The 26,346-nt window shown below is 43.4% G+C and overlaps 1 protein-coding gene across 2 annotated transcripts in view; it reads right to left on the bottom strand.

Moving 5' to 3' along the window:
* Positions 1-26,346, bottom strand: part of NFE2L2 (NFE2 like bZIP transcription factor 2) — a 172,370-nt gene that overhangs the window by 41,539 nt on the left and 104,485 nt on the right. For both annotated transcript variants that reach the window (XM_078681515.1, XM_078681514.1), the window contains exon 2: positions 5,110-5,379. In XM_078681515.1, the coding sequence (XP_078537641.1) occupies positions 5,110-5,379 (270 nt within the window). The remainder of the gene's footprint in view (positions 1-5,109; positions 5,380-26,346) is intronic.

Here is a 26,346-nt window from a genome sequence, read left to right as displayed (position 1 = left end):
CCAGGCACTAAGATAGGGGAAGACTAGAACTTCCAACCTCTGAAGATGTGCTGCAACCACTGCCATCACCTTAGTTAACACCGAGGGGTGCTGGTATGGCCAAATGGGATGAGGGAAAACAAAGAGTTCCTGGCCCAACATGAACCGCAGGTAATGTCTGTATGCAGGCAGGATGGGGATGTGGAAATACGTGTCCTGCAGGTCCAACGCCACCATCCAGTCTCCCGGGTCTAGGGCAGTCAGGTCCTGAGCTAGTGTTAGCATCTTAACCTTCTCCTTTTTCAGGAAGAACTTGAGAAGGTGCAAGTCTAGCATCCTACTTGGGCACCAGAAAATAGCGGGAATAGCAACTACTGCTGAAGCCAGCACCTTCTCGATGGCTCCCTTGGATAGGAGAGCCAACACTTCCTGATTGAGCAAGGAGAGATGGTCCTCCTTCAGCCGGTTATAAGTGGATGGTATTGGTGGAGGGTGTCCAGAAAGCAGAAGGAGTAGCTCCTTTGTACAATCTGTAAAACACACTTGCTGGAAGTTATTGACTGCCAGTGGTGCATGTGATGGATTATCCTGCCTTCCACTGAATGTCCATGTTGGTATGAGGGCACACTAAAGGGATTTGGAGTTTTTAACTGCCGGGGGAGATGTGGACTGAGGCAACCTCTGGCAAGGGGCCCCACATGGTCTAAGGGAATTGCATCCACAACTCCGAAAAGACTAGGAAGTCTGTTGCCCGTGGTTGATAGGTGGGCATAAACGTGGCTGGGGGCTCTTCCGTAGCCACGAAAAGGGAGGAAGGTTGACTGGGGTTGGCGAGGGGACATGGAAAGGCCCAAAGACCTGACCGTAGCTTTCCTATTCTTAAAAAGCTCCAGCGCTGAGTCCATCTTCTCACCAAAAAGGCGAGAGCCAAAGGGCATGTTCATAACCGAAAAATCAGCAATTTTCAACCAGGCATGGCGTCTAGCGGCAACCAGTGCTGAAATTGCTCGGCCCACTGAGTCGGTCGTATTCAACCCGTATCTGATGCTGAACTTTTCTGCATCTCCGTCATCTGCAATTGCTGGTGACAGTATTGCTCAGGCCTCCTCTGATACAGCCGGCAGCACTTGAGCAACCAAATTCCAGATTGTATTTATCATATTGGCACAAGAGCACGCTGTGTTCAAGCACTGCAATGGTAGGCTGGTGGAAGAGAACATACTGGAGAGGGTATCCAGCCTCTTGGATTCCCTATATGGTGAAGTGGTAGGGAATGTATGGGGTTGACTCGGGAAGTGGAGGCTTGGGCCACCAAGCTTGCTAGGTTGGAGTGCTGGGTGAGGAAATGGGGGTCCAGAGGAGTGGGGCTTCGATGTCGGGCTATCGTCCTGTGCACAGGAACCCCTGTCCATGGCTTGGACCAGGCCGTTGCCAGACATCGGGAAGGGCTTTATTAAATGAGATTAAGGATTCGGAGGGGGGCAAATCCCGGTTAAAGTACCTCAGTCAAGATGTTTGTATCGACTGCCACTGAGGGCAACTGAAGGTCCAAGACATCTGCCACCCTTTGCACCATCATTGTGAACAAAGCATAGTCATGGAAGGGGGTAAAGACCAAGCCAGTGTCCCATGAGGTGTCTAATCCACAGGTATCCACCAGTTCCTCATACCAGTTGTCCTCTGTGTCATCTAGGGGATTCTGATAACCATATAGGTCATCAGAACCCTCCCATTTGTCTACCTCTCCAGGCCTATGGAATGAAAAAGGCACTGGCTCCAACTCAGAGGGCACAGTCCCGGTCAGCGTCAGAGCTGGCATCAGACAAAGCCCATTCAGCTCTGTGTCAGAGTCAGGCACAAAGATGGGGATGATACCACCTAGGGGTGTGGCCGCACCAGGAGTGCTGATACAGGAGCTGGCGTTGAGGAAGGTCACGATTTCGTAGGTGGTGCCTCTACAGATCCACCACCTGATCCAAGGGGCCCGACTGACACTGAGGGTAAACTGGGAATCCAGTTGGGCGCCCTCCCAAACCCACGGGCGCAAATGCACTACAAAGGGGTCAAACAGCCCAAATATGAGGTTCATGGCCTCATAGAACTTTTTTTAGTTAGGCTGGGGTCGCCCCGGCTCCAGGATAGTCAGTGAGGCGTGGAGCAGACCCTGGCAAGGGCTCTGTCAAAAATAGCATGATGAAGTCAAAGACCTCGTCAACGTCCTTTGACTCCTTCTTTCGGTGGGGCTTACCCGACGACTTGGATCCACAAGACAACTGTTGGTTTTGGCTCCGTGAGCGGTCCCAGACTTTTTGCAAGACTGGGATCGTCCATTATTGGGCGGCTAGGAGCTTGAGAAAACGCTCCTCTGCGCTTTTAGGTGTATGGCACAGCAGTCCTAGCAGGCATTATAGTCGTGGTCCTGCTCCAAACACCAAAGAAAAGCGTGGGTGTGTCACAGACTTCTGCCTGTGACTGGCAACACATGGTTGTTTCTTAGGGGAGATTCCTAGAACACAAGGAGAAGAATTCTTAAAAAATTGATGACAAAAAGTCTATAAATAGCTAGTAAAATTTTGATGAGGGGGTAGTGCTTCACATATCTGTGCTGAGTTGCGCAGAAAAACAAAGAAGAGATGTCAGCAAACTGGTATGGCGCATGGTCCACGCAGACACAGAGCTGAATGACTCCACCTACCGGCATGCAGGTGTACTGCTCGAAAATGTTCAAATCCTATCTGACACCTGGGGAATACTCTAAGGTAAGGAATCTGCAGCTAGAAGTCTCTATCCGTTTAAAAAATGTCTTGCATGGATACCAAGTTTGAATAGAATGAGGAAAACATACTATTTCTACAGCAATAGTCTCATAACTTTAGAACCATTTACATCTGCAGGCAGTGCTTTGAAATACTAAAATGTATTTTGAGGGTTATATTTCAGGTCATGTGTAATCCATCTTTGACAGTCGCCTGTCAATCTACGAAATGTGCAACATTCAGTTCTCCTTTTAGCTAGCGAGGAGTGATGTCTTTGCTCTACTGGGCAGTGATGAAAAGACTACTTATCAATGCTCCAAGTGGCTCAATGCAACAGCTAAAACATGAAAAGCATAAATATTTAAAACGTACTGTCCCAGGTGTGGACACGAAAAAGTTATGAGTTCTGTTGTCTATGCGGTATGTCACGACCTTTGCAAGATTTCATGATTTCCAGTGTGCTGCTAAAAGGTTAATAGGATGCTTTGTCATGGATTTTTCGATAGATAAAAATTGAAAGAGGACTGTCTATTCAGAGGCAATATTGATTCAGTCAACCTCAAAGTCTGACTTAATAAAATTCGAGAATAAAAAGTACTGAAACTTACAAAGAGTTTAAACGTTTGTTAAATGTACCTGCCATTAGAATATTTGGATGTGTCTGCAGCAAGCTGGCTGATAGAAGAGAGAAAAAAGCTGAAAAAGGTCATTGATATCCTTTGCTGCCATATGCCTACCATGTCAAGGCAAATATCCCTAAAGTGTTGGTATCTTGTATCTGCCTAACATTTAGGAGTTGAGGTTTAATGTAACTTGCTAAATAGTTATTCAACACAAACTTTCCTTCTGATGAGAGGCCTCAGAAATAATAAAGGATCAATAGAGAATGGGGGATGTTTTTATCTAATAGTTTGACTAGGGGATAGGAGGTTTTGGGCAGGAATCTTGAGTCCATATGAACACCTCAAATGATCTTTTGCATTGAGTGCATGAACTGCTGGACGTATTTTACGATAGTTGTTCTTGTCTAAGACTATATGCAAGCTAATCTCTTCCTTACTAGCGCTCACCATGCTCTGAGTGTCCTAGATTAGACCAATTCAGGGTATTCTCTGTTGGTCATAACAGTGGTTCAGCAGAAGCATCACACCCAGTAACTGGAGTGAAGAGTTAACAAGTGCAATTACTTAATTTGTAGTGTAGGGTTCTAAACCGCTAAGAAGCAGGGAATGCGCAATTTCAACCATCAAGTCTCCTACCCATGTGGAGTTAAAGAGGAAGGTCCCAATCGGTTCCCACAACAGACAACATAACAAGAAAACAAAACAAGATCTTGATCAAAAGCTAAAGCCCTCATACTCAGGACTCTTATTTGTCCACTATTATTTGTCCACTGCACAGGATTTTGACTGCATCTGCAGAACAGAAGGGGGAGAGGTATCATAGTAATGGGGGCATGGGGTGTGCCACAAAGGAGTCTGGGTGTATTCTGATAATTTTCTTCCACAAACAACTCCATTATGACATGCAGGTGCTCAATACTTTATAAAAACATCCAGAATGATTTGGTAGGTCTCTGTGTTTCTTGCAAGGCATTATAGTTTAGATTTTGGGGTTTAGGTGTTGTATAAAAACACTCAAACTTCTGATATTTTATGTGAAAATTGAACATGAACACCATCTGTCATTTGAAAACCAATCCGATTTCAATTCATGTTTTTGGAGAAAAAATATTTAAAAAAAGAATTTGGAGCAGATCACACGAAACTTTTAACATTGACTCCATTCAACTGCATGGCGAAAAAATATAAGGCTCTGTGACTCTTAAGAGACTACCAGCCATGTGCAGCTCCCTTGTGAAACAGTGCTATTAAGCCAAATGAGATTGGGAAAGGAGAGCCATTGCCTGAAAACACAATTCGGTTGAGGAGCTCACATTTTTTAATTGATTTCATCTGGTTTATCTTCACTGCTATGAGGAGTAAAAAAGAATAAAATGAACACAAAAATGAATTCTAAATCAAGGGAAAACAACTCAAGTGAAAAAGTGATATGAAGAAGATGATCAGTGTAAGAGAATACGATGGCCACTTAAAAAATAGCTAAATCTAATCTAAGTCTGTACGTCACAGTTAGAAGAATGGGGCAATTTGAGAAGCTGGAGGAGAACTGCTGTGAATGTGTAAGGTGTTGAAAATGACATTGGAGGATGATTTTACTACTAAAATATTAAAATCAAACATTATAGATCTCGAGGATATGTATAAACAAAAAGATGAGTACATCTCTCCTTGCCTACCTCAAAAATGAAAGATTTAATAGTTAGTCGCACACTAAGACAAATGGAGATCCAAAGAAACTTTGCTTATGTTACCTGTAAAGAACTGTTCGAAATGCTGTCAGTATCCGCTTCAATATGCTGAGGTGGCAGGATGGGAACAAATTCCCCTGTCTCTTCATCTAGCTGAAGCTGAGCCAGTAAGGCTTTTTCTTGATCTCGTTGAAGTGCTTCCAAACGCTCCCGCTCAAGTTTTTTCTGCTTCTCCAATTCATACTCCTTCTGTCGATGACAGTAATCGAAGACTTCACGCCTCGCTCCAAGATCTATATCTTGTCTCCAGAGAATGTCAATCAAATCAATTTCCTGTGTAATAAAATGAAGAAAGAATATAAGAACATACAGATCTAGAATATACTGGACATTTACCAAGCTGATAGTAGTTATTTCATCTTATTTCATAGACCTGCTTAAACGATCATAACTATGCAATACTGCAGAAATGTTCCTAGTTCAATATATTGAGATGTAAAACTATAAAGAACATAAAGAGGAGAGCAAGAGGTGCTAAAACAGTCAGGAAAGAAGAGGAGTGTTGCAACCGATATTCCCCTGTCTCTCATAGTCAACCCTTGTTCACCGTCACTATTTTGTTTAGAGAAATCATCAAAAGGGTCCAAGACAACTTAGACAGATTCATGTTACGAGAGGCCATTACAATGTGACCAACGAGCACCACAGTACTAATTTCACATGTAGCGGATAGTCAATATTTTTAGGTCGACCCTATAGCGGCAGCAAGCATGCGCTGCTTGCCATGCGAGGCATTTAGTAATGAAGCATGGAGTGAAAGTTCTGCCCACTCCCCCGCCCATCTTTTTCCTTGGCTTGTGTCTTTGTCCTTACTAAATGCTGCCTTCTGAATGGTTTTTAGGCCGTCAGTCTCTCCTTATGACACCCATATCGTCATTTGTATCCTTCCATGGCTACTGGCCTCTTTACTTCAAGTGTTGCATGGTATGTGGTACTTAGATTGTGAGCACTATTTTCTTACCATGCCTTCCTGCCCTCCCACCTACCTGCACTCCCGTTGTTCCATTGTTCCTGCCTTCTCGTCCCCCTACCCGCACTCCTGTTTGCAATGCAATAGGTCTCGCGTAAACGCGAGTCCTATTGCATTGCAAATGCTTGTTTCTACAAGTAGTCATTTATCCTTAATCTAAACACAGTGTGTAGTTTACGAGAGAAGGGATTGAAGCAAGGAGGCGTGGTTGTGGTTCTGGAAAATCTTAGATTTCTTTTCGGTATAAAACTAACCTTTTCTTTTCTGCGCTTCTTACACAACTATTCTGCAGCAGTGGTTTAACCCTCTATACCAACTTATCGGGGTTGAATGGGCACACACACAACCGCCCCTTCCAACTCCCATCCTTCGTTCCTGTCATGGTTGCATGACACCGCAACCCCCCCCACCCCCCACACCTCCCCCTTCCCCATCTCTATATATAACTTGCTGGGATTGCGACTTGCAAATTGCACACAAATACCTGCACTAACACCCCCCCCAATTAACTTGTTCAGTTTGAGATTTACAAATAATATACACCGGTCATGCATTAACCCATTGATCTTTTGTGTAGGATTTAACCAGAAATGTGTGGCATAAACACATAGCTACAGGAACTTCATACACATATGATTTCATTGTGATCTCCGCCTGCCAACCAACTGTTTTCCTCCCAAGACCACAACTCCCAGTGTTCAATTGGTATTTGTTCCTGGCACGTGAAGGTGTGGGTGGCGTGTTCCTAAACGTGGCCAGTAGGAACGATGGTGGCGTAGCCCGTGCAATGAGCATGTGCCGTATTTATGCAGCTTCAAGTCAATCGAGCTAGGCTCCCAACTCCATGAATGAAGCCAGTGCCAGGGACCGGAAAATATAGGAGTCATTTCAAGGTAGTAAGGACACCTGCGTAAGTGTATGTACCTGCAGCTTTATGGGTGTGATTCAAATATAGCTCAGCAGGTTAGTGTGCCTGCTTAGTCATTCTGTGTGAAGGTCACAGTGAAGTATGAATGAATGATGGGGCTGAAGTGTGCGCGGCCTCTGGAAGGTTGCGGTTCGTAGTGCTGCAAAGCTATTCTTAAAAGAGTTTACTGCTTGGCGAGCTGACGTTATAAAGGGAATGCTACAAGGCCAAGAGACATTGCCCTTTGTGGCGGACTCTGCATCTCCATGTGATGGCACGTGCCGTAGAGAAGCATTGTGTTAATGGCTTAAGATCACCAAGTCTGCCTGTAGATACAATATTGTCATCTATTTGTGTGACACCCGTTGCTCACCTGGTGGCGTTCACTGAATGGCCACTGGTATAGCCACTGCACCATTGTTTGCCGTTTTCCACATTGGAGGCCATGTAGCAAAGATGCCGACTGATCTGTAACAACAAACTGACTATGCTGATACATTTGACTTTTGTATAGTGCTTGCACTCAGGCACAGTGTACGTGAACTAAAGCACATCCAAAGCCTGGGCAGAGATCAGTACACCTACAGCCAGCTGCTATCATTTGATCATCCTCTTTAGAATCTGTGAACACCAAAAGCTCAGATGCATTGGGGGACCTGCAGCACATGCCTTAAAAACATATTTTCAACCGTCTGGATGTTATCAACTCTTATGTATCCCCATACCTCACTAAAAGTCTCGGAGACACACTTGGCCTGATAAACCTTAATTAGGGTTCGTGGGCGGCCAGGACCCCAGCCTCTAAGCAAAGCTTGCAATGACAGCATTGGCCTTAACAAACTCTCCTTTCTTATAAGAGATCTAGGACTTCAATTTTTATTGCAATCAAGCAATACCCCAACATAAGAGAAGGCCGGGAATTTAGCCACAGTGTGATTATCCAACTTAAACGTTTTTGATCTGGTAGACCATGGTCGCACTACCATCACATATTACATGGTGAAGTTAACCGCATGATCCAAACTGGCCATAAATGCAACAAACCTGTTCAGTAACAACTGTAAGCCGACGGCGGTCCTAGCCATGAGAACCGTATCGTCAACATACAGTAGCACCGGAACCGGTCTCTTCCCCACCCGTGGCCAATCGCTCTCCACAGAAAGGTGGCTTGCTCCAAACCATTAAGATAAAGAGGAAAATGAAAAAGTGCAAGGATACACCCCTGGCTAGTACTGAAAGGGCGAGTGCAAGCTGAACCCTGAGAATACTGCACAGATGCTGAAGTATGGGCATGTAGATCTCTTAAAAGAAGCAAATATCACAATATTCCCCCATCGCGAGAAGAAAGCACCATAGCTTTTCAGGAATAGACTCAGAGCAGGCAACAGTATACGTGTTTATAATGAAATAAAATTCAAGCATTGGTGAATTGTGGATCTGCCGAGCCTAAAATTATATTGTACATTAGAGATTAGATTAATCTCATCCGCTCACAAAACAGCATATCTCTAAAAGCACCCTTCCCAAAACCTTTGCAACGGCATCAATCAGGGATATCGTCCGATAGCATTGGGGATTATCTTTGTACCCCTTCGTGAATACAGAGGCAATTACAGCAAAGGACAACAAGGGTGGGGCCCTCCCTCACTGCAGCATTTAAAACCATTGTCTAAGCAGGATCCCAGATCTTAAGTTCATCCAAAAACAAATCAGGGGGATCCCATCAGGACCTGGGGCGCTAGTTCGTGATAGTGCCAAAAAACCCCGACTGCCTCTTCCTCCTTTTGTATTGAATATGCATCGTCTTGTGCTTAGACAGCTATTTATAATGCAAGAACAGGCACAAGATATTTACTCTGCAATCTTACTTTTATCTCCATATCTAAAAAAATTATTTGCACTTTAAACGGCATCAGAGTATTGGGAGCTCACCTGTCTCGATTCGTAAATAACTTTTAGTCTTTAGGAAATTCTCCACCCCATTGGTGTTTGGAATAAAGATTCTCTTTACATAGCCCGTGTTAATCTTACCAAACCGCATTTGACATTATGGGGGTTTCTTTGATTTCCAATGTACCATAATCACAGAGAGGCTATTAATATCGAAATGAACCACCAGATAAGGGCACTTCTTGGTCTAAGCATCAAATGCCTATAACTGTCCAGAAGAATAGAAACTAACATCCTGAATTAAAGCAACTCAGAGTATGATCTGTGTGCATGAAAGAACCTTTTCCCAAAATTCTTTTAGCCCTGGCATCTCCAAATTATATGGACCCATGTTCCAGGTTCTAAACATCTAGGACTGTGATTGGAGATATTTGGTTCCAATTATGTAATATTGGTGGAGTTTAGTATTCCAGCCACTGTGCATAGATTTGCATTTGCTGGAAGTTGGATTCGGTTATCCTTGCTTCTTTCAGCCATTTATTCTGTGCTACTCAAAACAGTTTTTCAAAATCATTTCGGGAGATTCGCAACCATCGTACCCGTCTCGAGACGTTAGGTAGATTAAACAGATACCCAACTATTACTCTGGAGGCTTTAATTTGTAAAGTAATATGTTAAGGTATATATTTGATTTGTGAATAGGGAAGTTTGTAACTTGAGAAAGTTGTAGTTTAGGTCGACCAGTTTCCCAGGGAATTAACTCACTATTTATGAAACAGTCCCCTAATTTCCTGAGATCAGCTTTCTCTCATCTCATTTCACCATGAAGATCTTGAGGGCATAACAATTTAAGCGAGTTCCTGCACGAAAAGCAAGGGTTTGCAAAAATCTACCCAGTTGGGTTTGTTTTCGCATAAAAAAGACGGTTGTGCAGTATCTTACCAATTTAGGATTTTGCACTCGGAGAGTTGGGGTGGGGGGTACATATAGGTGAAAATCCCACTCTTCATCCCTTCTAAAAATAAATTTGAATATATTAAAGTTGACTAAATTGTCAAATCTAGCATTTATTATTAAGAAGGTTGTAAGATAATATCCCTTTCCATCTGGAGGAGTCAGCCCTGCTTCTTCCTATGTTAAGTTACATTTTCGCAGGCTTAGCCATGATATAGGTTTGTTACTAATGAAACTATTGATCTGAGCGCCAATTTTAGAGAATAATTTTATTAGTTAAGTTGCTTGGAACTGCCATGAATAACAATTTTAAAAGAGAGAAAATTAGCATTTTAACTACAGTTACTCTGCCTTTAATGGAAATTGCCAGCTTATCCCACCTGTCTAGCATAGCTTTGATCTTATGTATAAGGTGGGTATAGCTTAGTTTATATAGATCATCATATTGGGTAAACACTAACCCTAAAGTACTTTTATGGCTTCCTGTGATAGACCGATTTAAAAAATAGAGGCAGTAATTTAACATTCGTATTAAAAAAGTAGGGCTGAAAGATGAAAATGAAAATGCGTCAAAGATTATTTAATTATGCTACAATCGGATTGAAGGTACAGCACCAAATTGTCGGAGTACAGGTTCAGTTGAGGAGCACCTCACCTTTTCTTGAGACACAGACAGTGGTTCTATAAAGACTACAAAAAAGTGAAGGTCTGGTGCCTCTGGCGAGCCTTATGTTGTCTGCAGCTCCTCGATTCAACACCAAAGACTTAGTTGACCCCTCATATATAGAAGTAATTAGCCTGATGAGCTGGTTGGGAAATGACATTATCTCCAGTACTTTAACCTTTCTGCTTACAATGTCAAACGCCTTCTCTGTGTCTGCAAAAATACTATTGCTGGAATTTTATTTGCTGTAAAATAGTCAATGGGTTCTACCAATAAGTGTGTATTGTTATATAAACAGTAAGCAGGGATAAACCCATACTGGTCCTCATTTATCAAGTTAAGAATTACCTCTGAGATCCTTACCATTAAAATGATCATACAGATTTTATAGCTTGCGTTTAACAGAGTTATTAGGCTAAAATAATTCACATTTTCTAAATGTTTCCAGTCTAATTTCAGAATTTGATTTAACAGGTTTATTAGAGGGATTTTTTATTGTTGAAACGGAAGCTTGATTCACTGTTATCGGAAAGACATCTTCAACTGCAGCTTTAATTGGATAAGCAAAGGGATTTCGGCTTGAGCTAAAGGTTTTAGATATAGATCTCTGTAGGATTTAAATATTCTTTTAGATTTGGAAAAATGCTGAAAGTAGATTGTTTCGATTTGTCAACTGTGTGAGACCAATGTTCCAGTATTGGAGTCTCTAATTTTAGAGACCACATTCTGGGTTTTTCCAGGCTCTAGACAGCCAGGCCAAGAGTATCCCACTTAACTCTTTCTCCTCATACATCTGTTGCCCAAATCTTTGGGCATTAAGAACATCTTTTTCCAAGTAAGAAATTCTGTAAATGCAATTTTGCGGATTCTCTAGCTAGGTAATTCTGCCTGTGGTAGTTGATCAAGTTTGGCCTCGGCTAATTGGAAAGCATCTGACAGTGCTTTTTATTTGATTATCTCTAATTTGTCAAGATTAGCTTGGAAAACAATTATTTCTCCCCTCCAAGTTACATTATAAGCATCCCAAATGTTTCAAATTGAAGCAGAACCCTTATTTTCATCAAAGGAAAGTCGAGTTCAATTGCCCAGGTCTTCCCAAAAAGATCTATTAAAGAACAAACTCTATTTAAGGACCATCTTGATGAAGGAGCAACTGTGAAAGGGAGCTCTATCTCTAAGTAAATTGCTGTAATATCAGAAAAACAATTTGGGATAAAATAGGTTATAGAATTTGTTACTGTACTGCAAATAAGAAAAAATCAATTTGAGAAGCAGACTGATAGTGAAACAAAAAAAAGTGTTTGTCTATCATAGGGGCTGACTGCTCGCCTGGGAGAAATTAAGCCGAGTTAAGCCTTTAAAGAGCCCTAGCAGTTTTAAGATGCCCTTCCTTTGTACCTGTTTGAACTTACTTATATCTTATTCCGCTGACTAAATAACATTAAAATCATCTCCAATTAATATATTCTGTCAAGAGCCTACTAACTGAAGTATTAAATCATAAATAGTATCTGGGTCATCTACTATATGACCGTAGAATGAAACAACAGTAAAAGTAGATTGATTCAGTGGTATTTTCACAATGGCCCACCTCGTCCGCTGCTGTTTGGACTACATTGTCAAAACATTTCTTGCGGCCAAGAACTACAACACCTTTATGTGCGGCAGAGACACATGAAGTTGCTAACAAATGAAATGGGGCCCAATTAAAGTACTTTCCGTTTGTTTCTTGATATGGCTCTCTTGAATAAGCATAAGGGTAGGTAGCCCTTTGCTCTGCTTACCAGGCTAGATTTATTTTCTGTTTTCAAAAACTGTTTAGGCCATAGACACTTAAAAAGATAATGTTAAACTTTAATGATGACATAAGCGTAAAGTTAATTGTACCTTATGGTCGAAAGGACGGAGCACACATCTTAAGTAGCAGATCTCAATGACTGCTCTATTATTCTATGAACCATACAAAGATTAAACCATTCTTGCAGGAAATCGTCCTTTCTACCTTCTGTGACACAAATTGCCAGCATAAAATCGGCTTGATTAGATGGAGTTTTATCTGGGACCTCAAGACAACGGCAATGATTAAGTGATTAGATCCCAGGTGATCATAGTGAACTAAAATCTGATAAAGTTAAACTCAGCTTGGTTAATTGTAAAACCATCCAGGACTCATAGAGCCTAACAGGGGAAGTGAAAAAGCACTTGAATAGCATAACAAACTACATTTTTAGCTGTTCACCAAGAATTACATTTAAAAGTAAAGCGCAATGAGGAATAGAGCCACAAGCAGCACTGTAGATACTCTTTGGTGTCAGGGAACATGAGAGGAATGGGGAAGTCTATTTTTGGCTCACCAGGAGAAGCAGGTGGAGACCATGGAGGGAGAATGAGAGGAGTCCTTTGGGAAAAGGCAGTGAATGTGCCAGGGTACCTTAAGGGGTGCAGGGTAAGGAGTGGAGGAAGAGGGGCAGGACCTGGGCACCTCATTTTTTGGGATCATCAGACACATCCATTTTCCTGAGGCTGGTCCAACACACCATTTCTGGATTAGAGACTGGTTGTAGTGGGGATTCTTATTTGAATATAGCATCACTTTCATTAAAAGAAACTTCAGAACTACTGTTGATCCCCCTCTTTCACAGCAGTGCCCCGAGAAGATAATGCATAGATGAAGAAAGAACCCTCAACAGATCTTTTAATATGCATTGCACAACTCTAAATTGCACCTCTCTCAGCATCAGGGTTCCTTTCACAAGGCTATGTTACAGAGAGTGTTACTCTATTGAATGTGGCCTCATTCTGTTTAATCAACAGAATGAGCATACTGGCTGTTGAGTTGACAGAAAAGATGGCTGTTGCATCAGTTTTATGCTTTTCAGGAGATCCACCAAACCAGGAATAAAGGGCCCTCCCCAAAGATTTACAATTAGTACTTCTTCAAGTTATCCCTATCCTCTCCCTCACATGGAAGATAAACTAAGATACAATTTAAGCGGAGACCAAGACCGCTACACCCACTGGGTTCCTTTCATCATCTCAAATTTTTAATGATGCTGCATCACAGCACGGGTGCCACGCCTCGTAGAATGGTTCAGGTGAAGAACAGCATGCTTGAAACCAAGCCTCGCTATTTGGTTCTTTACAACAAACTTCTTCCTTACTGCCCATTTCGTAGCAGACACGAAAACAGTCTTGCTTGTTGCCAATAACTTCAGGAGTGTGGAATTCCTATAGTACGAGGCCCAGGATATATTGTTTGGGTTCAAGGACAAGTTTTCAAGTAGGCCCAACCCTCAGCAGCAGCACACCCTTTGGCTGCCAGTTCACAGTACCACATTATGAATCTGGGAAGGTCATTTTCTGCAGTTAAGGTAATAATTGTGTCCATTTGTTAATGCTGTTCGAACTTGTATTCATGGTTCATTAATGCAAAGGCTTTATTGTTAGGACGGGCGCACTAAGGAAGCGTTTTAAGCTCAAACTACACTGCTGACAGTGGTTCCAATATTAAAATGTGCACGCACGACTGCCAAGTTCAAAAATATAAGGCTAAGTATGATGCTCCCAGAATGCTCTCCAATTAGATGCAAATATTTGAAGAAGCTTGAAAGCAAGATCGATGAGTCTTTGCTTTCAAAATAGAATGTTCACAAAAAAATGCAACTAGGAAGACGTTTTAATAAACTACTGTGAAATTTTAGGTACCATTTCTTTAAAGCATCATTTAGTAAAATGTGTTGATGCATGGAGTATTTCCAAAAATATTCCTAATGGAAAATCAGTGCAACCAGTTTCTACAAGAGGATGTGGTCTAACGACTTGAGCGGTCGACCTCGAAGCTGGGGAACCGGGTTCGACTCCCTGCAGGGATGCTCAACATCCTGTGATTGTGGGCAAATCACTCCCCGTGCCTAACAAAAAAATAAAAATAAAAATGTGTCCGTCTGTAACGCAACTGGTGCTCATGTAAAGCGCTCTCATACCTTTGGGTCGAGTTCACACTATACAAAACAAAAACAAAAAAAAGAAGATTATGGGAAACATAACCAAAAACAAACAGTGGCAAAGCCAATAATTACAACATTGTTGGTCAGCATTTTGGTTTTACCAGTTTGTTTCTTGTTTTTACATGGTTTTTGTAAAACTTTATTGTTGTGGGAGGTGCTGGGCCACTTAACAGGCACAGCTTGGAGGCGCTATATGCGTAACTTCGCATTTCAGTGCGGTGATGCGGACCACCACACGGAAATGTGTTAGTCTAACGCCCTGAAGCGTGATACTTGGCAGAGCTGTATTTTTGTCATCCATATCTCAGTGAGAGGCCCGGGCAGAGAGGATTTCCTTGCAAAGTTAATGCGGCTTGCTGACTCCCGCCTCCAGAGTACTCCACGGCTGCCATCTTCCCAGAGGTTGTCCTTTTATTAAAAACTGCACGCGTACTCTCTTTCCCGCCTTCATGCGTGCCTAAGCAGAGGAAAAAGTTTATAATTCTATATAACCATTGTAGGACGACCATGTGGTCAGCCAAGCTCAAATAGAGATTTGTGAGTGTATAAATAAAAGCGAGTCTAAAGGCAAAGTTGTTTAGCAGTCTTACAGAACTGTCAAAACAAAATTCCGATAGTTTGTCTATTGAACAAGCCCAAATTATGTTCATATAAAACAAACGCAGAAGAAACAGCACTAAAACATTTCCTCATTTTGGCCGCATGACGAGTAATGTTATTTTTGAGTTGCCAGATTGTTATCTGCCAAAGGAATCGGGAATGATAGGAAATTATTCAAACTGAAAATTCAGCTGTGTTCAGTTTTGCAGCAGTTACGAACCCACTTCTGAAGGATATCTCGCTAACTTTCAAAAGAATATGCACTGATTCTAGTGCAGTCTAGCACGGACGAGTGGTCAGAGGGCTGAACTCTTCCTTTTCCGAAGAATGCAAAGTTCTGTAAAGGAGTGTGTAGGGCTTGGGTGGGTGTCCTGACTTGGAGGTTGCTGACATGAGGAATCAAGAGGCAAGGTTGTGAATGGCTGATGTCAACCTAGGTAAGTAGTATTATGGTTAGACGTTCCAGGTCTTTTATTAGGTGCTTTAGCTCGCTTAGTCATAGCTAAATCTGTGTAGATTTGTGATCAGAATGTTAATATAGCTTTAGAGCCCGATGTAGCAGACTCTACCAGCCATTAACTCGTTGAGTGCTCATGACGGCTCCCGGCCGTCATGAGTCATAATAGGCATGTGCTCATGACGGCCGGGAGCCGTCCGAACGTTGCCGCTCCGCCCACGCGGTATTAATTCCCTGCCTGTGCGAGAGAATTAATCAGTGGGCGGAGTTCGGACGGCTCCCGGCCATCATGAGCACACGCCCACCGTGATTTATGACGGCCAGGAGGCCGTCCTGAGTACTGGAGCGCCACGCCCAACCCCGCACCCCCCTCGCATCGCGGCAGAATTTGCCCCGCAGCAAAGGGGTTAAAGGCCTGCTCCAGCATTAAAGGCCCAGGCCGAAGGCAAGGGTCTTCAAGAAGGTAGCAGGCCTTTAATGGCCGGTATAGCCTGCTATGTCAGGCACTAAGGCCAGTAGAGCATTCCGCCCCTAGAGGGTCGAATGTTCCAATTTGTTAAACAGGGGCCTCACGGAGCCCGAGGGGGTTGAAATACCCTTGGGCTCTGTGATGCCTTTCTTCACAGCAACAGCTGTGAACAAACATTGGAATGGTGATGCTCAGGGCCTCTACCGGCCATTATAAGCCCGGAGAACTCCATTGTTTTCAATGGAGCGCTCAACATTCCAATGTTCGAATGGGTGTTTATTGTTTGGAAAGAGAATTTTCTCTAATGAAGTCAAACACAAATGGTCTTTTACATCCACCCAATTAATTTCAATAGGGCCTCAAAAAACCTACAGTACTGAAAGATTGTTTACGAGCTAATAATGTAGAACAATGTACAGAATCAATTTAACGTGTTATGATGTTCAAGATGTAAATGGATTATAAAGCAATGTAGGCCTCATCATTTTCATCATTCCAAGAAAAACGTCCCACTAAATATGGAGGTAAAGAAGCAAGTATTACAGTGAAGGATCCCATGTCTATCCCTACAAACTGATGCTAGGCTGCTGATATTATTACAGTACTAAAAAGGACTCATCTTGAGATGGAAAATTAATGTTAATTCTATCTAATTTCTCCTCTCCCACGTCATAAATTTCGAACATTTTCCAGCCGCTCAAGAGGGTCCTATAACATTTCTTCAAAAGGAGTTTTCTCTGAATTAAACTACATGTGGCAGTATTTAGACTCTCATCCAACTACATTTGTATCACCTGTCAGCGGACTTCCCTTCAGGGATTCCCTGGAGAGCAATTTATGAGCAGGCAATCACCATCTCCAAATAATGGGTTGTAAAATACTGGAGGAGAGAGGATCTCTTGTTGAATGAGAACCATGACAAATAAGTAACTATTTTGGCAAGGAGTTCGGCCAAGAATCTCAAGCTTAGACTAGATTGCCATAGGGTATCAAAAAATGAAAACTACCTTAAGGGGTGTGTGCCTCAGCAGAATTCAGTTGGTACATCAGAGTTCAATGAACAGTATATGAAGAAGGTATGGATGGACTTCAAAGCTGATGTGTGAAGATTTGCACAACAGATACACTCACTAAGAGAGACACAGCAGAGAACGATTCGATTTCTGATATCATGTACTAACACGGTAAATCCACCGTGGATGTGTCTCCTTTGATAGAGCTTGGACATGCATACCACAGCATTGTAGGCAAACACTGACATTTCTCATTAACGTTAAGCTAATCCATGCTCTGCTAGGAAAGACAGAATTACACACTCACATTCGGATTTAAATGCAAATCAGTGCCACCTTGGATTGAGAAGAATGGTGGAGACTAAACACCACTTTGCACCTATTAAAATCAGTACGCAGATCATCTACCAACAATGATTTGACTTTCCTAGAAAAACACAAATTCTCCTAGATAATATCAGAAAGGCTACCACATTAGTTCAAAAGACATTCATCAATATGCATTAAACTAGCTCTTATTAGCAAGGGCAGCATCAAACTATTCAATCCAGTCGACAGCCAGGGGCCGATGTAATTACTGGTGGAAATATTCGACTGAAACCATCCTACAAAGGATAACCTACAATATACTATCTCTGTCTCGCAATAGACAAGACAAGAACACTTGCAGAGCAATACTGTAAATCTGACTTTCCCTAAGAAGCTTCCGTTTGTAGCAACATACAGTGTTTTGAAGCGGATTTTCCATGTCTTGTTTGAAGCTACTAAACACCTGCAATACAGTAAACCAAAGAAAAGGCCCAGAGCTTTCTCCCGAAAATCAATAGGATTGACCTGCTCCCGAAACATCAAACATAATATCCCTTTTGTAATTAAGTTGTCATAAAAGGTTGCCTAGCCTCCCACAGGATCTCTATGAGGTCTGGAAGCAGCTTTCAATATATGTTTGGTATGACTTCAAGGACCAATCCGTCTATATCAGTAATGCTGGTTGTGATGACTTACCCCTTCATCCTCATGTAAACCTGATCTGAAGTGTTCCGTGAAGATGCAGAATGTCTAAAGATCATATTTGCCTGATCTATATTAAATGCCATTAGATGAGCTATCCTGAAATACCAGACAGTTGTATCAATGACTATCCTACACAAGCTTATGGAAAGAGAGTTGCTTAAGTACTTCTGATTCTGGACGTGAAGCATATCAATGAGCAGATCTGCACCCAACACACTCCACTGATAAAACATGAGTTTATCACCACTGTAATGTATTTACTTTTTCCCAATAAATCTGTGCTTCGGGCATCCGACACCTTACTGCCACAGCAGAGATATTCCGCAGCAGAGGAAATGGGCATGAGAAGTCCTCAAATAAAAAGAAATCGGGCTTCACAAAACCGGTTTTGGGAAATCACCCTAACCGGTTTTAGGAAATCACCCAACACAGCTCTCGCCGGGAATACAAAATGAAATGATGTGGTCTGTAAGGACGAGCCCACTGAAGACAGTGAAATCATATCAGCCGGAATATTTAGGGTTGGTAGCACTAAAGCTAAAAGTACTAAAAAAATTAAATCACAGAAGTGCAGCACATAATCTACCGATGTTCATCATGCAGTGATAATGGGGCAATGCATGGGAATACATCATCTATGATTATGTTTTCATGAGCATATGGATATGCAAGTTAACTTAGTCCAGCTGTAGCTGATTGGACTCTTGACAAGGCTTGTGATCATTAAAGGATCCACCGACCAGTGGCAAAACAGGACGCCCCTGTCATTGGGGCAGAAGAGATTACCCCCTTGGTGACTACCAAAACAGAGGGTGGTCCAAAACATGTTGTGCACGCCTTGTAATACACAATTGTGTCTGCATTGCACCCTACTTTGCAAGATCTTTAAATGTCAATTTGAAGAACCACTTTTGGCTTTGGTGCTGAAGGTCCACAGTCCACTGTCTCAAAGCTGCAATACACACAATTTTGATTGGAAGACCAGACAGTCACTAGGAGCATTTAGAATAAAACCTATATGGAGTGTTGCCTCTCTCTGATGATCTCATTTTCCCCTCTCCTGCCACATGGATTGCTACAGTAGGGAATTTAGGAGCTAGTGCACACTACGCAGTAGTCAGAATGAATGCGATACTGCTGGAAAGGGACTTGTCCATGCCATTCTGGACTAATAATCTGTGTAATTTTACATAAGAAAATAAAGAAACAACGTTATTCCCAGATTTGGTTTTGTGGTATCTATCACTTTAATTTCTGAATTAAAGCTGCTGTGTAAATGGAGGTGGGCAGGCCTCACCAAAACTGAAGGACCAAAGTGCCCGTTTGAACCCTATGAGACGATTTCCTCATTTGTTGGTGTGTTCGGCGTTCCGGCAACAATGATAACAGCCTTGCGGCCTGGAGCAAGATATAGAGCAGATCATGGTATAATGCACTTTGGCTTTAACCGCATGCGTGCGGCGGTTATTTTTGCACTGTGCGGCAATTTACAAAAAGCCGCGTTACATGACGAGCGGAGCTCGTCATGAGCATGCGAGCGGCGCAACTCATGACGAGCTCAGCTCGTCATGAGCATGGAAGGGGTTAAGAGCCTCGCTGCTGGGGTCGCTTTGAAACCAAGGTTACTGCATACGTCGGAGGTTTCTCTTCATGAGTGCTTGTGAAGGTCTCTACACAACAGGCTACTCCACTGCACTAACACTGAAGGGAGAGAAGAGGGCTGGCGTGGTGTGTCTCTACTTTAAGGGGTGCCTGGCAATCATACAGCCCTTGAAGCACAACTATTCAAAAACAAAAATAAAAGTAAGAGACTGAAGATGACAAGTGTTTATAAGAAAAAAAGGAAGCAAAACTCACCACAAATAGGGGGAAAATCACAACAGTCCTTCAGCTCATAATCAGTTTACAAAAACAGGAAATGAACAAGAGGGTTAGATGTGGGTGTGCAAGCGGGGGCGTGGGGTCCCAGTATGTTCGCTCCCTGAAATCACATGATATTGGAGGATGAATCAGTTCCCTACTGTAAACCAGGGGGCAGCTAGGTACCCACGAGGTGGCACCATACAGGAAAGTCTTCTCTGGTACTCTGTCTTTATTCAAGTGAACACACTGTGTTGTTCTCTTTTCCACTTTACTATTTTCCTTAATCAGACCTTAAAGCAAAACTAAGGTCACTGCCGCCTTCACAAAATCAATAATTGTTTAAAAATGTGTATTAACACATTGTTGAATTAATTCTTAATAACAATGCAATAAATAAGGCTGATCTCAAGTGAAACAGCGAATCCGCTACAGAATTTCAACTAAGTTTGATCAGAGTTTTGTCTCTCACTAAACACAAGATGAATTTATGACGCAAATCTTTGTGGCTTTTGTCATGCGACTTTCTCAACAATCCTAGCATCTGTAGTTTCCTCAATCGTGTGCAGTTTTGCAATATACAATAAACCTTATATTCGGCAAAGAGGAAGTAACAAAATTAAAGAGGGAAAATTAGTAACACACAAAAACACTACATACGTACACGTCAGGATCTATAATTAGTTGTCTATATGTATAAAAAAAACAGGCAGTCAGACCAATCAAAACCACTTTTAATTTGTAATAGTCTTCTTACATCATTTGCAAAAGGTTCTCATCATTCAAAATGACCCCCGAAAACATTAAAGGAATTATGAAGAAATTATTTCTAATGGCCCACACAGAGAACCAGACTGGAAATCTTACTCTGTTCCTATTGAACGTTCTGCATATTGGCAGACTGAGTTTATGGTGACTAACCTGTTCTTGTCCTTCGGCTATCAGTTAATACCAACTGTCTGTTATCACAAACTATTGGAAACTGCTGCCACGGGACCAGAAATCAACACCTACGTGGCAAACAATCGCACCAGGTACCATGTGTGATGAACTTCAGTTCATTCTCTGGGGACCTTGCAAATTTCCATAGTTTCCAGATGCTCTTGGGAGCCAACAGCTGGCGAAAACTTGCCGTGTCGAAAGGCACACAAGCGCTCTTCGTAATAAGAGAGAAGTTTTAAACAAAGATAACATCTTCTAACTCTTATGCCCATCTCTCTCTTCTTCCCAAGGACTAGATACTGATCATGTTGAGGAAGCCTTGAGAGATTTTGAGTCCAATTACGACTCAGGCAGTGTGGGAGCATGCCACCATGCCACCATGCCACCATGCCAGCCCCCTGCTCTCACACTGCAATAGCCGTATTGGCACTGCCTGCAAGATTACAAGTTTCCTTGTGTCTGTCGGGTGGTGCTTTGGCAGAGCTCATCAAAAAGGCACCGCAATGGGAGCGCAAAAGGCAGTTCCTGCACGGCGTGGACTGCGCAGTCCATGCCGTGCAGGAAAGGGGGTGAATGCACACAATGGGACCCAACATGTGCCCCCCTGCAGGCACCCCAGGGCCCTGAGGAAACAGAGGGCCCCATTTGTTTCTTCACGCCACAGTTTTCATGGCAGCCTCACAGCTGCAAAAACCGTGGCAGCGAGGAAACTCCTAACATGTTTGGCGGTGCCGCAACGGCACTGCCAGCATATTAGGGCATCTCACTGCCGCGAGATCCATGATCCCCGGCGGTTGTGGCAGTCCCACTGCTGTTAATTGTAATACAGCTGGTGGACCGCCAGTCTGGCGGTCCGGTCCAGGGACTGCCAACACTGGTTCGGCAGTCCGATGGACCGCTGAACTCGTAATCAGCCCCTTAGTGATTTGTGTGCTTTGTTAAAGAGGACATATTCTGCATCAGTCCTGGATGAAGCATCTCCATTGAAATGCTCACAAAAGACAACCAGAGTCACTCAAATGGATGTCGACTTTCTCCACTTTAACATGCTTTTGGAAAAGGAGGATATTGCCTTGGCTGTGATGGGAAGAACACTGGTATAATCTGCAAGAAGAGCTGCTTGGATTTCATAACAATAAACCCTGCAGGACAACATAGGCCTGCATTTGTGGTCTGAGATGCCGATTACCAGTAAGGTAATATGCGACTAAAATCTAGTGAAATATTTTTATTTTCTGGGCTGTATCAAGACAAAACCTTAGTGCTAGACTCACGCATGCTGGCTGCACACCTTAGAAGCAAACCATGTCTGGTGGTACCTTGCTAAACAAATCCAGGTGGATGAAGCAAGAAACACTAAAATACACGGGTCTACAAATCTATAAAAAAAGGAAACTATTTTTGTGTATATTAGGGGCAACTCTAATCAGGTCTCTTTAGACCTTTTAAACAATTCTGGTGTAGGATAGGAAAAGCACAAGAGAGACACACTCCACCCTTTGTGTAAATAGGTCCTGACAGGGTTCCACTTTTAACCCCTCCGAGGCGCCGAACGTTCCGCGCTGGTGCGGAACGTTCTATAGCATGGGCGGGGCCGGAACATTCAGCGGACGTGCGCAGCACTACCGAGGTAGTGCACGCGACGTCCGCTGAACGTGCGCCGCATTGAGGGGGTTAAGAACCAGTACAAAGAACAAGATATACCATTACATCTTGTGTTGTTTGTAGAGAGACACGGTGAACCACTTTCTTCAAGACCGTAGAAAAATGGTTCTTTACTTGTGGTCCGGGGACCCATTGGGGTCTATGAAACCTACTCAGGGGTCCATCGCTGCTTAGAAAATTAATTATTAATAGATTAGTAAAGCGTATATAACTAAAAAAGAAAAATGTACAATTAGAGGCTAGGATTTGAGTTAGTATCCTCAGAATGATTCTTGGGAACATCAAACAAGATATAGTATAACTGATGAGTGACCTCATTTGAATTTAGAAAAGCTCCAACTTTCCAATTAAAATTAAAATGTTGATTTGTTTTATATTTGTTTGTGAATTAAATAAAATATTTAACCATTTGTTTGATGAATACTTGTTTATGTGTTGTTTTGTGGTTCAAATAATTGAAAATGCTTAGGCCGGGGTCCCTGGATTCCAGTTATGACTCAGTGGGGGTTGGGGGGGCCACTGGATACAAGTAATGATTCAGTGGGGTCCTGTGGATCCAGCAGTGATTAAGTAGGGGTCCACAAAAGCTGGGGCGACTCTTCCATGTGGGTGGAGGAGCGTCGCCCCACCGCTTTCTTGCAGTGCGAGAAGCAGAATCATAAAATGGTATAAATACTATTTTATGTTTTTGCTTCTAGCACTGTGAGAAAGCAGAAGAAGGGTTTGGTTGAGGGTGGGCGGGTGGGTCTGCTGGAGTCCAGGGGAGGAGTGGCTTGCCCAATGTTGTGGGAGCTGACTGACTGGTCGGCCCAAGGGCCGACCAAACCAGTATTGCACACTCTCCCTTTTCTCCATGTAGAGTGCATGGAGCCTACATGTAGAAAACGGCCTCTCCGTAGACACCTGTGTGGTCGGCGTTCCAGCCAATCACAACGCTGCCATAGCAGCGTTGTGATTGGCTTAGGGGAGGTGAGGGAGGCTGCCTGCGGCTGATTCCTGCGAGGACGATGAGACGCGGGACCGGACTGCCGAAAGTATGTTTTTTAATTTTATTTAAAATGAATAACCCCACGCCCCCTCCACCGGCGACTCATGCCGTCCGCGACTGCATAGAAGTAGAAAGGTTCAGAACCACGGCCCAAGGACATTCAGATATTAAAAGAAGTTCCAATCATGGGGGCACTATCTTTTGCAGCAATCGATGGAAGAACTAGTTTGGATGATAGAAACTGCCATGGATGAAGGGTTATAGCAGTGCCCATTGTGATTAGAAGGACGTTTGCCTGTATGAGGCAATTTTGCTTCTCTGAGAGGCTATTTCTTTAGAACGCCTACAGCCCAATCAGCTACCTGGATGTGCAACCGCCTATTCTCAGAGAAAAGGGACTGAAAAGAAGTCTTTGGCTTTAAGACTGACAATACAACGGAGACTGCGTCTTAACATCTGAAAGCCTAAAGTATTTTTCTACAACTGAAGGGGGGGGGGTGAATATATAAAGTAATTGGTTACAGAGTTCTAATCCATGGCAATTCAGGAGGTAAACTGATCATAGTTTAGATGAACCCTTTACCCAAATGAATGGACTGCAAAGACCAAATACTTAATTATCTTCTAGAGGAAAAGAGCAAGTGCTCTCAGCTCCTTTAGACATAAGACAGCCATCACACTGTGGGTATGAGTGGATCAAAAACACCTTCTGATGGAAGATAGCCAGGAAAAATGCCAGTGCCAGGTACTTGGTTTGTGCAGGATGGCTGAAAGTAAAAAAAAAAAAAACAAGACTTCATCGTAGCACCTTTTTAGGTCTTCCCTAGCGACGCAGCGCATGCGCTGCTCACTTGCGAGATCTATTGTCGTCGATTTTTCTTCCAAACAGGGACAGGAGATGTGCACGCGTACGAACAGGAGATGTGCACGCATACAGGTCACGGCGTTTTTTTCAGCACAACTTGCGATGTGCACGCGTACGGGTCGCTGCGTTTTTTTCAGTACAACGTGCTTTCGTTTTTGCTTGTTTATGTGGGTCCCAAGATGGCAGCAGAGGCAAGTAGTACTTGAAAAAAAGGTCTCTAACTTAGGGAAAGGCAGGACAAGTGCTAGAAAAGCAGCGTGACCCCACCGTGATGTGTGCCGCGCCCTCGCCGGGACAAGAGGTGGACAAAAGACGTCAGGGCCTACAGCAGCAGCTCAAAGGATCCCAGTGCCAGCTCGACATAGGCTTGACGACACTGCCAGCAAAGGAGGCACCGCAAGAAGCGTCACAACAGTAGCGAGGACTAGAAGCAAGTCATGCCCAAGTGTAACTAGAGCCCTGTGTAATGTTAACCCCTCAGCAGAAACACGTCACAGCGAACAACCACGGCCCAACCTTGAGTCAGAGACCCGTCACAATGATCAACGACCGCCAGAGCCCGAGTCTGACACACTTCACAGTGAGCCCCAAAGGCTGCCACAACGCGAGTCAGAGACCAGTCACAATGAGCAACATTTGGCACAGCTACGCGAGCATAAGGTATGTCATAAGGAGCAAGCACGGTTGCAGCCACGCACGCTAAGAACACGTCCAGTTCAAGTGCAGCAAGGAACGACGTCCAGTTCACGTTGCATGGAGCAGCACCAACTGCCTGGGACTCAGACAGAGCCTCAGTCCAGGCCCCCCTCTAAGAAACAGCGGACAGTGCGGCTCTAGCTAGCCCTTCGGGACCCCACGGAGGAAAGCTGCGCCGAATACAGATATCCCGAGTTACTGAGGGCAGCCCGTCTTGGGGGCTCGGGCACACCACAGCTAAGGGATTGAACACGTCAGACTTATGAGCTACAGGCTCAGAGTGGGTGTTGGAAGTAGTAGCAACTTGAGTGGGTTCAACGGGTTTCGCAGGAGGGCTCTCTTGGGTCTGGATGCAGTGCTCTCCGGGTTTGGTGGGGTGCTGTAAAGTCCTTTCCTGTTCAAGGGCTAGAGGCAGCTCAAGCGGGTTGTTGGCCAGGCAATGCCCCTTCCATGATTTGCAAGCATGAGCTTCTGCTTTTACTAGGCGCATAGGTGGGTTTTTGCTTTTTTGTGATGTTTTTGGGAATTGTGTGTGTGTGCCAAGAGCTGCGGTTAGTAGGCACTGTAAAGTGCAGTAACTCAGTGTGTATCTGTGGTATAGATTGACGCAATAATGTGACTTCTGTACAGAGAGGGACCAATGTCCTCTCACAATATTGTAAGGTATTGCCAGAGGTGGCAGCCTGATTTATTACTAGAAGGGAGCGGAGTCCCTTTACTGATACCTGAGGTGAGTGGCCTATTGTTTTCGCCCTTGTAAAGTGATAAGTACAGCTGCACTCTACATTAATTTTCTGTGTACCCATGTGTAGCGCTTGTATGTTGGCATACCGTCCGTGTATGTCAGAAATGTTCAAGGAGTTTGTGTGCTATTTTAAACCAATATGTGATGCAGAATGTATTGTGATATAGCAGCGTAGGTACCGTATATAAAATGGAGAGACAGGAGTCGTCTTCCAGATGGGCTAAGTGAATTGCAGATCCCTGATAAAGACTTAGCTTTTTGGTAATTAATGAAAGCAGTGTGCGTTAGGATAGGTAACAGGGGTATCTTGGAAGGACAGTGGTGTTTCCTCTCCTGACTTATGATCCGCTAATGGTGCTACATACAAAAGCTAGCCGTTTTGGCAAGTGTGAAGGTTGGTCACCCAGTATTAACAAAACATATCTGAAAGAGCTGTATGAAGTATGGCTCTAGATTCCATTCAGTGTGTGCGAGGTTATCCATGACAAAAGGAGTGCACCCAACAGGGTGTAGGAAGACTTCTGTGATCCAGGG

The sequence above is a fragment of the Lissotriton helveticus genome, chromosome 3_1 (assembly GCF_964261635.1).
Source record: "Lissotriton helveticus chromosome 3_1, aLisHel1.1, whole genome shotgun sequence".
NCBI classification, from domain to species: domain Eukaryota; kingdom Metazoa; phylum Chordata; class Amphibia; order Caudata; family Salamandridae; genus Lissotriton; species Lissotriton helveticus.
This window is presented reverse-complemented; position numbering and strand designations above follow the sequence as displayed.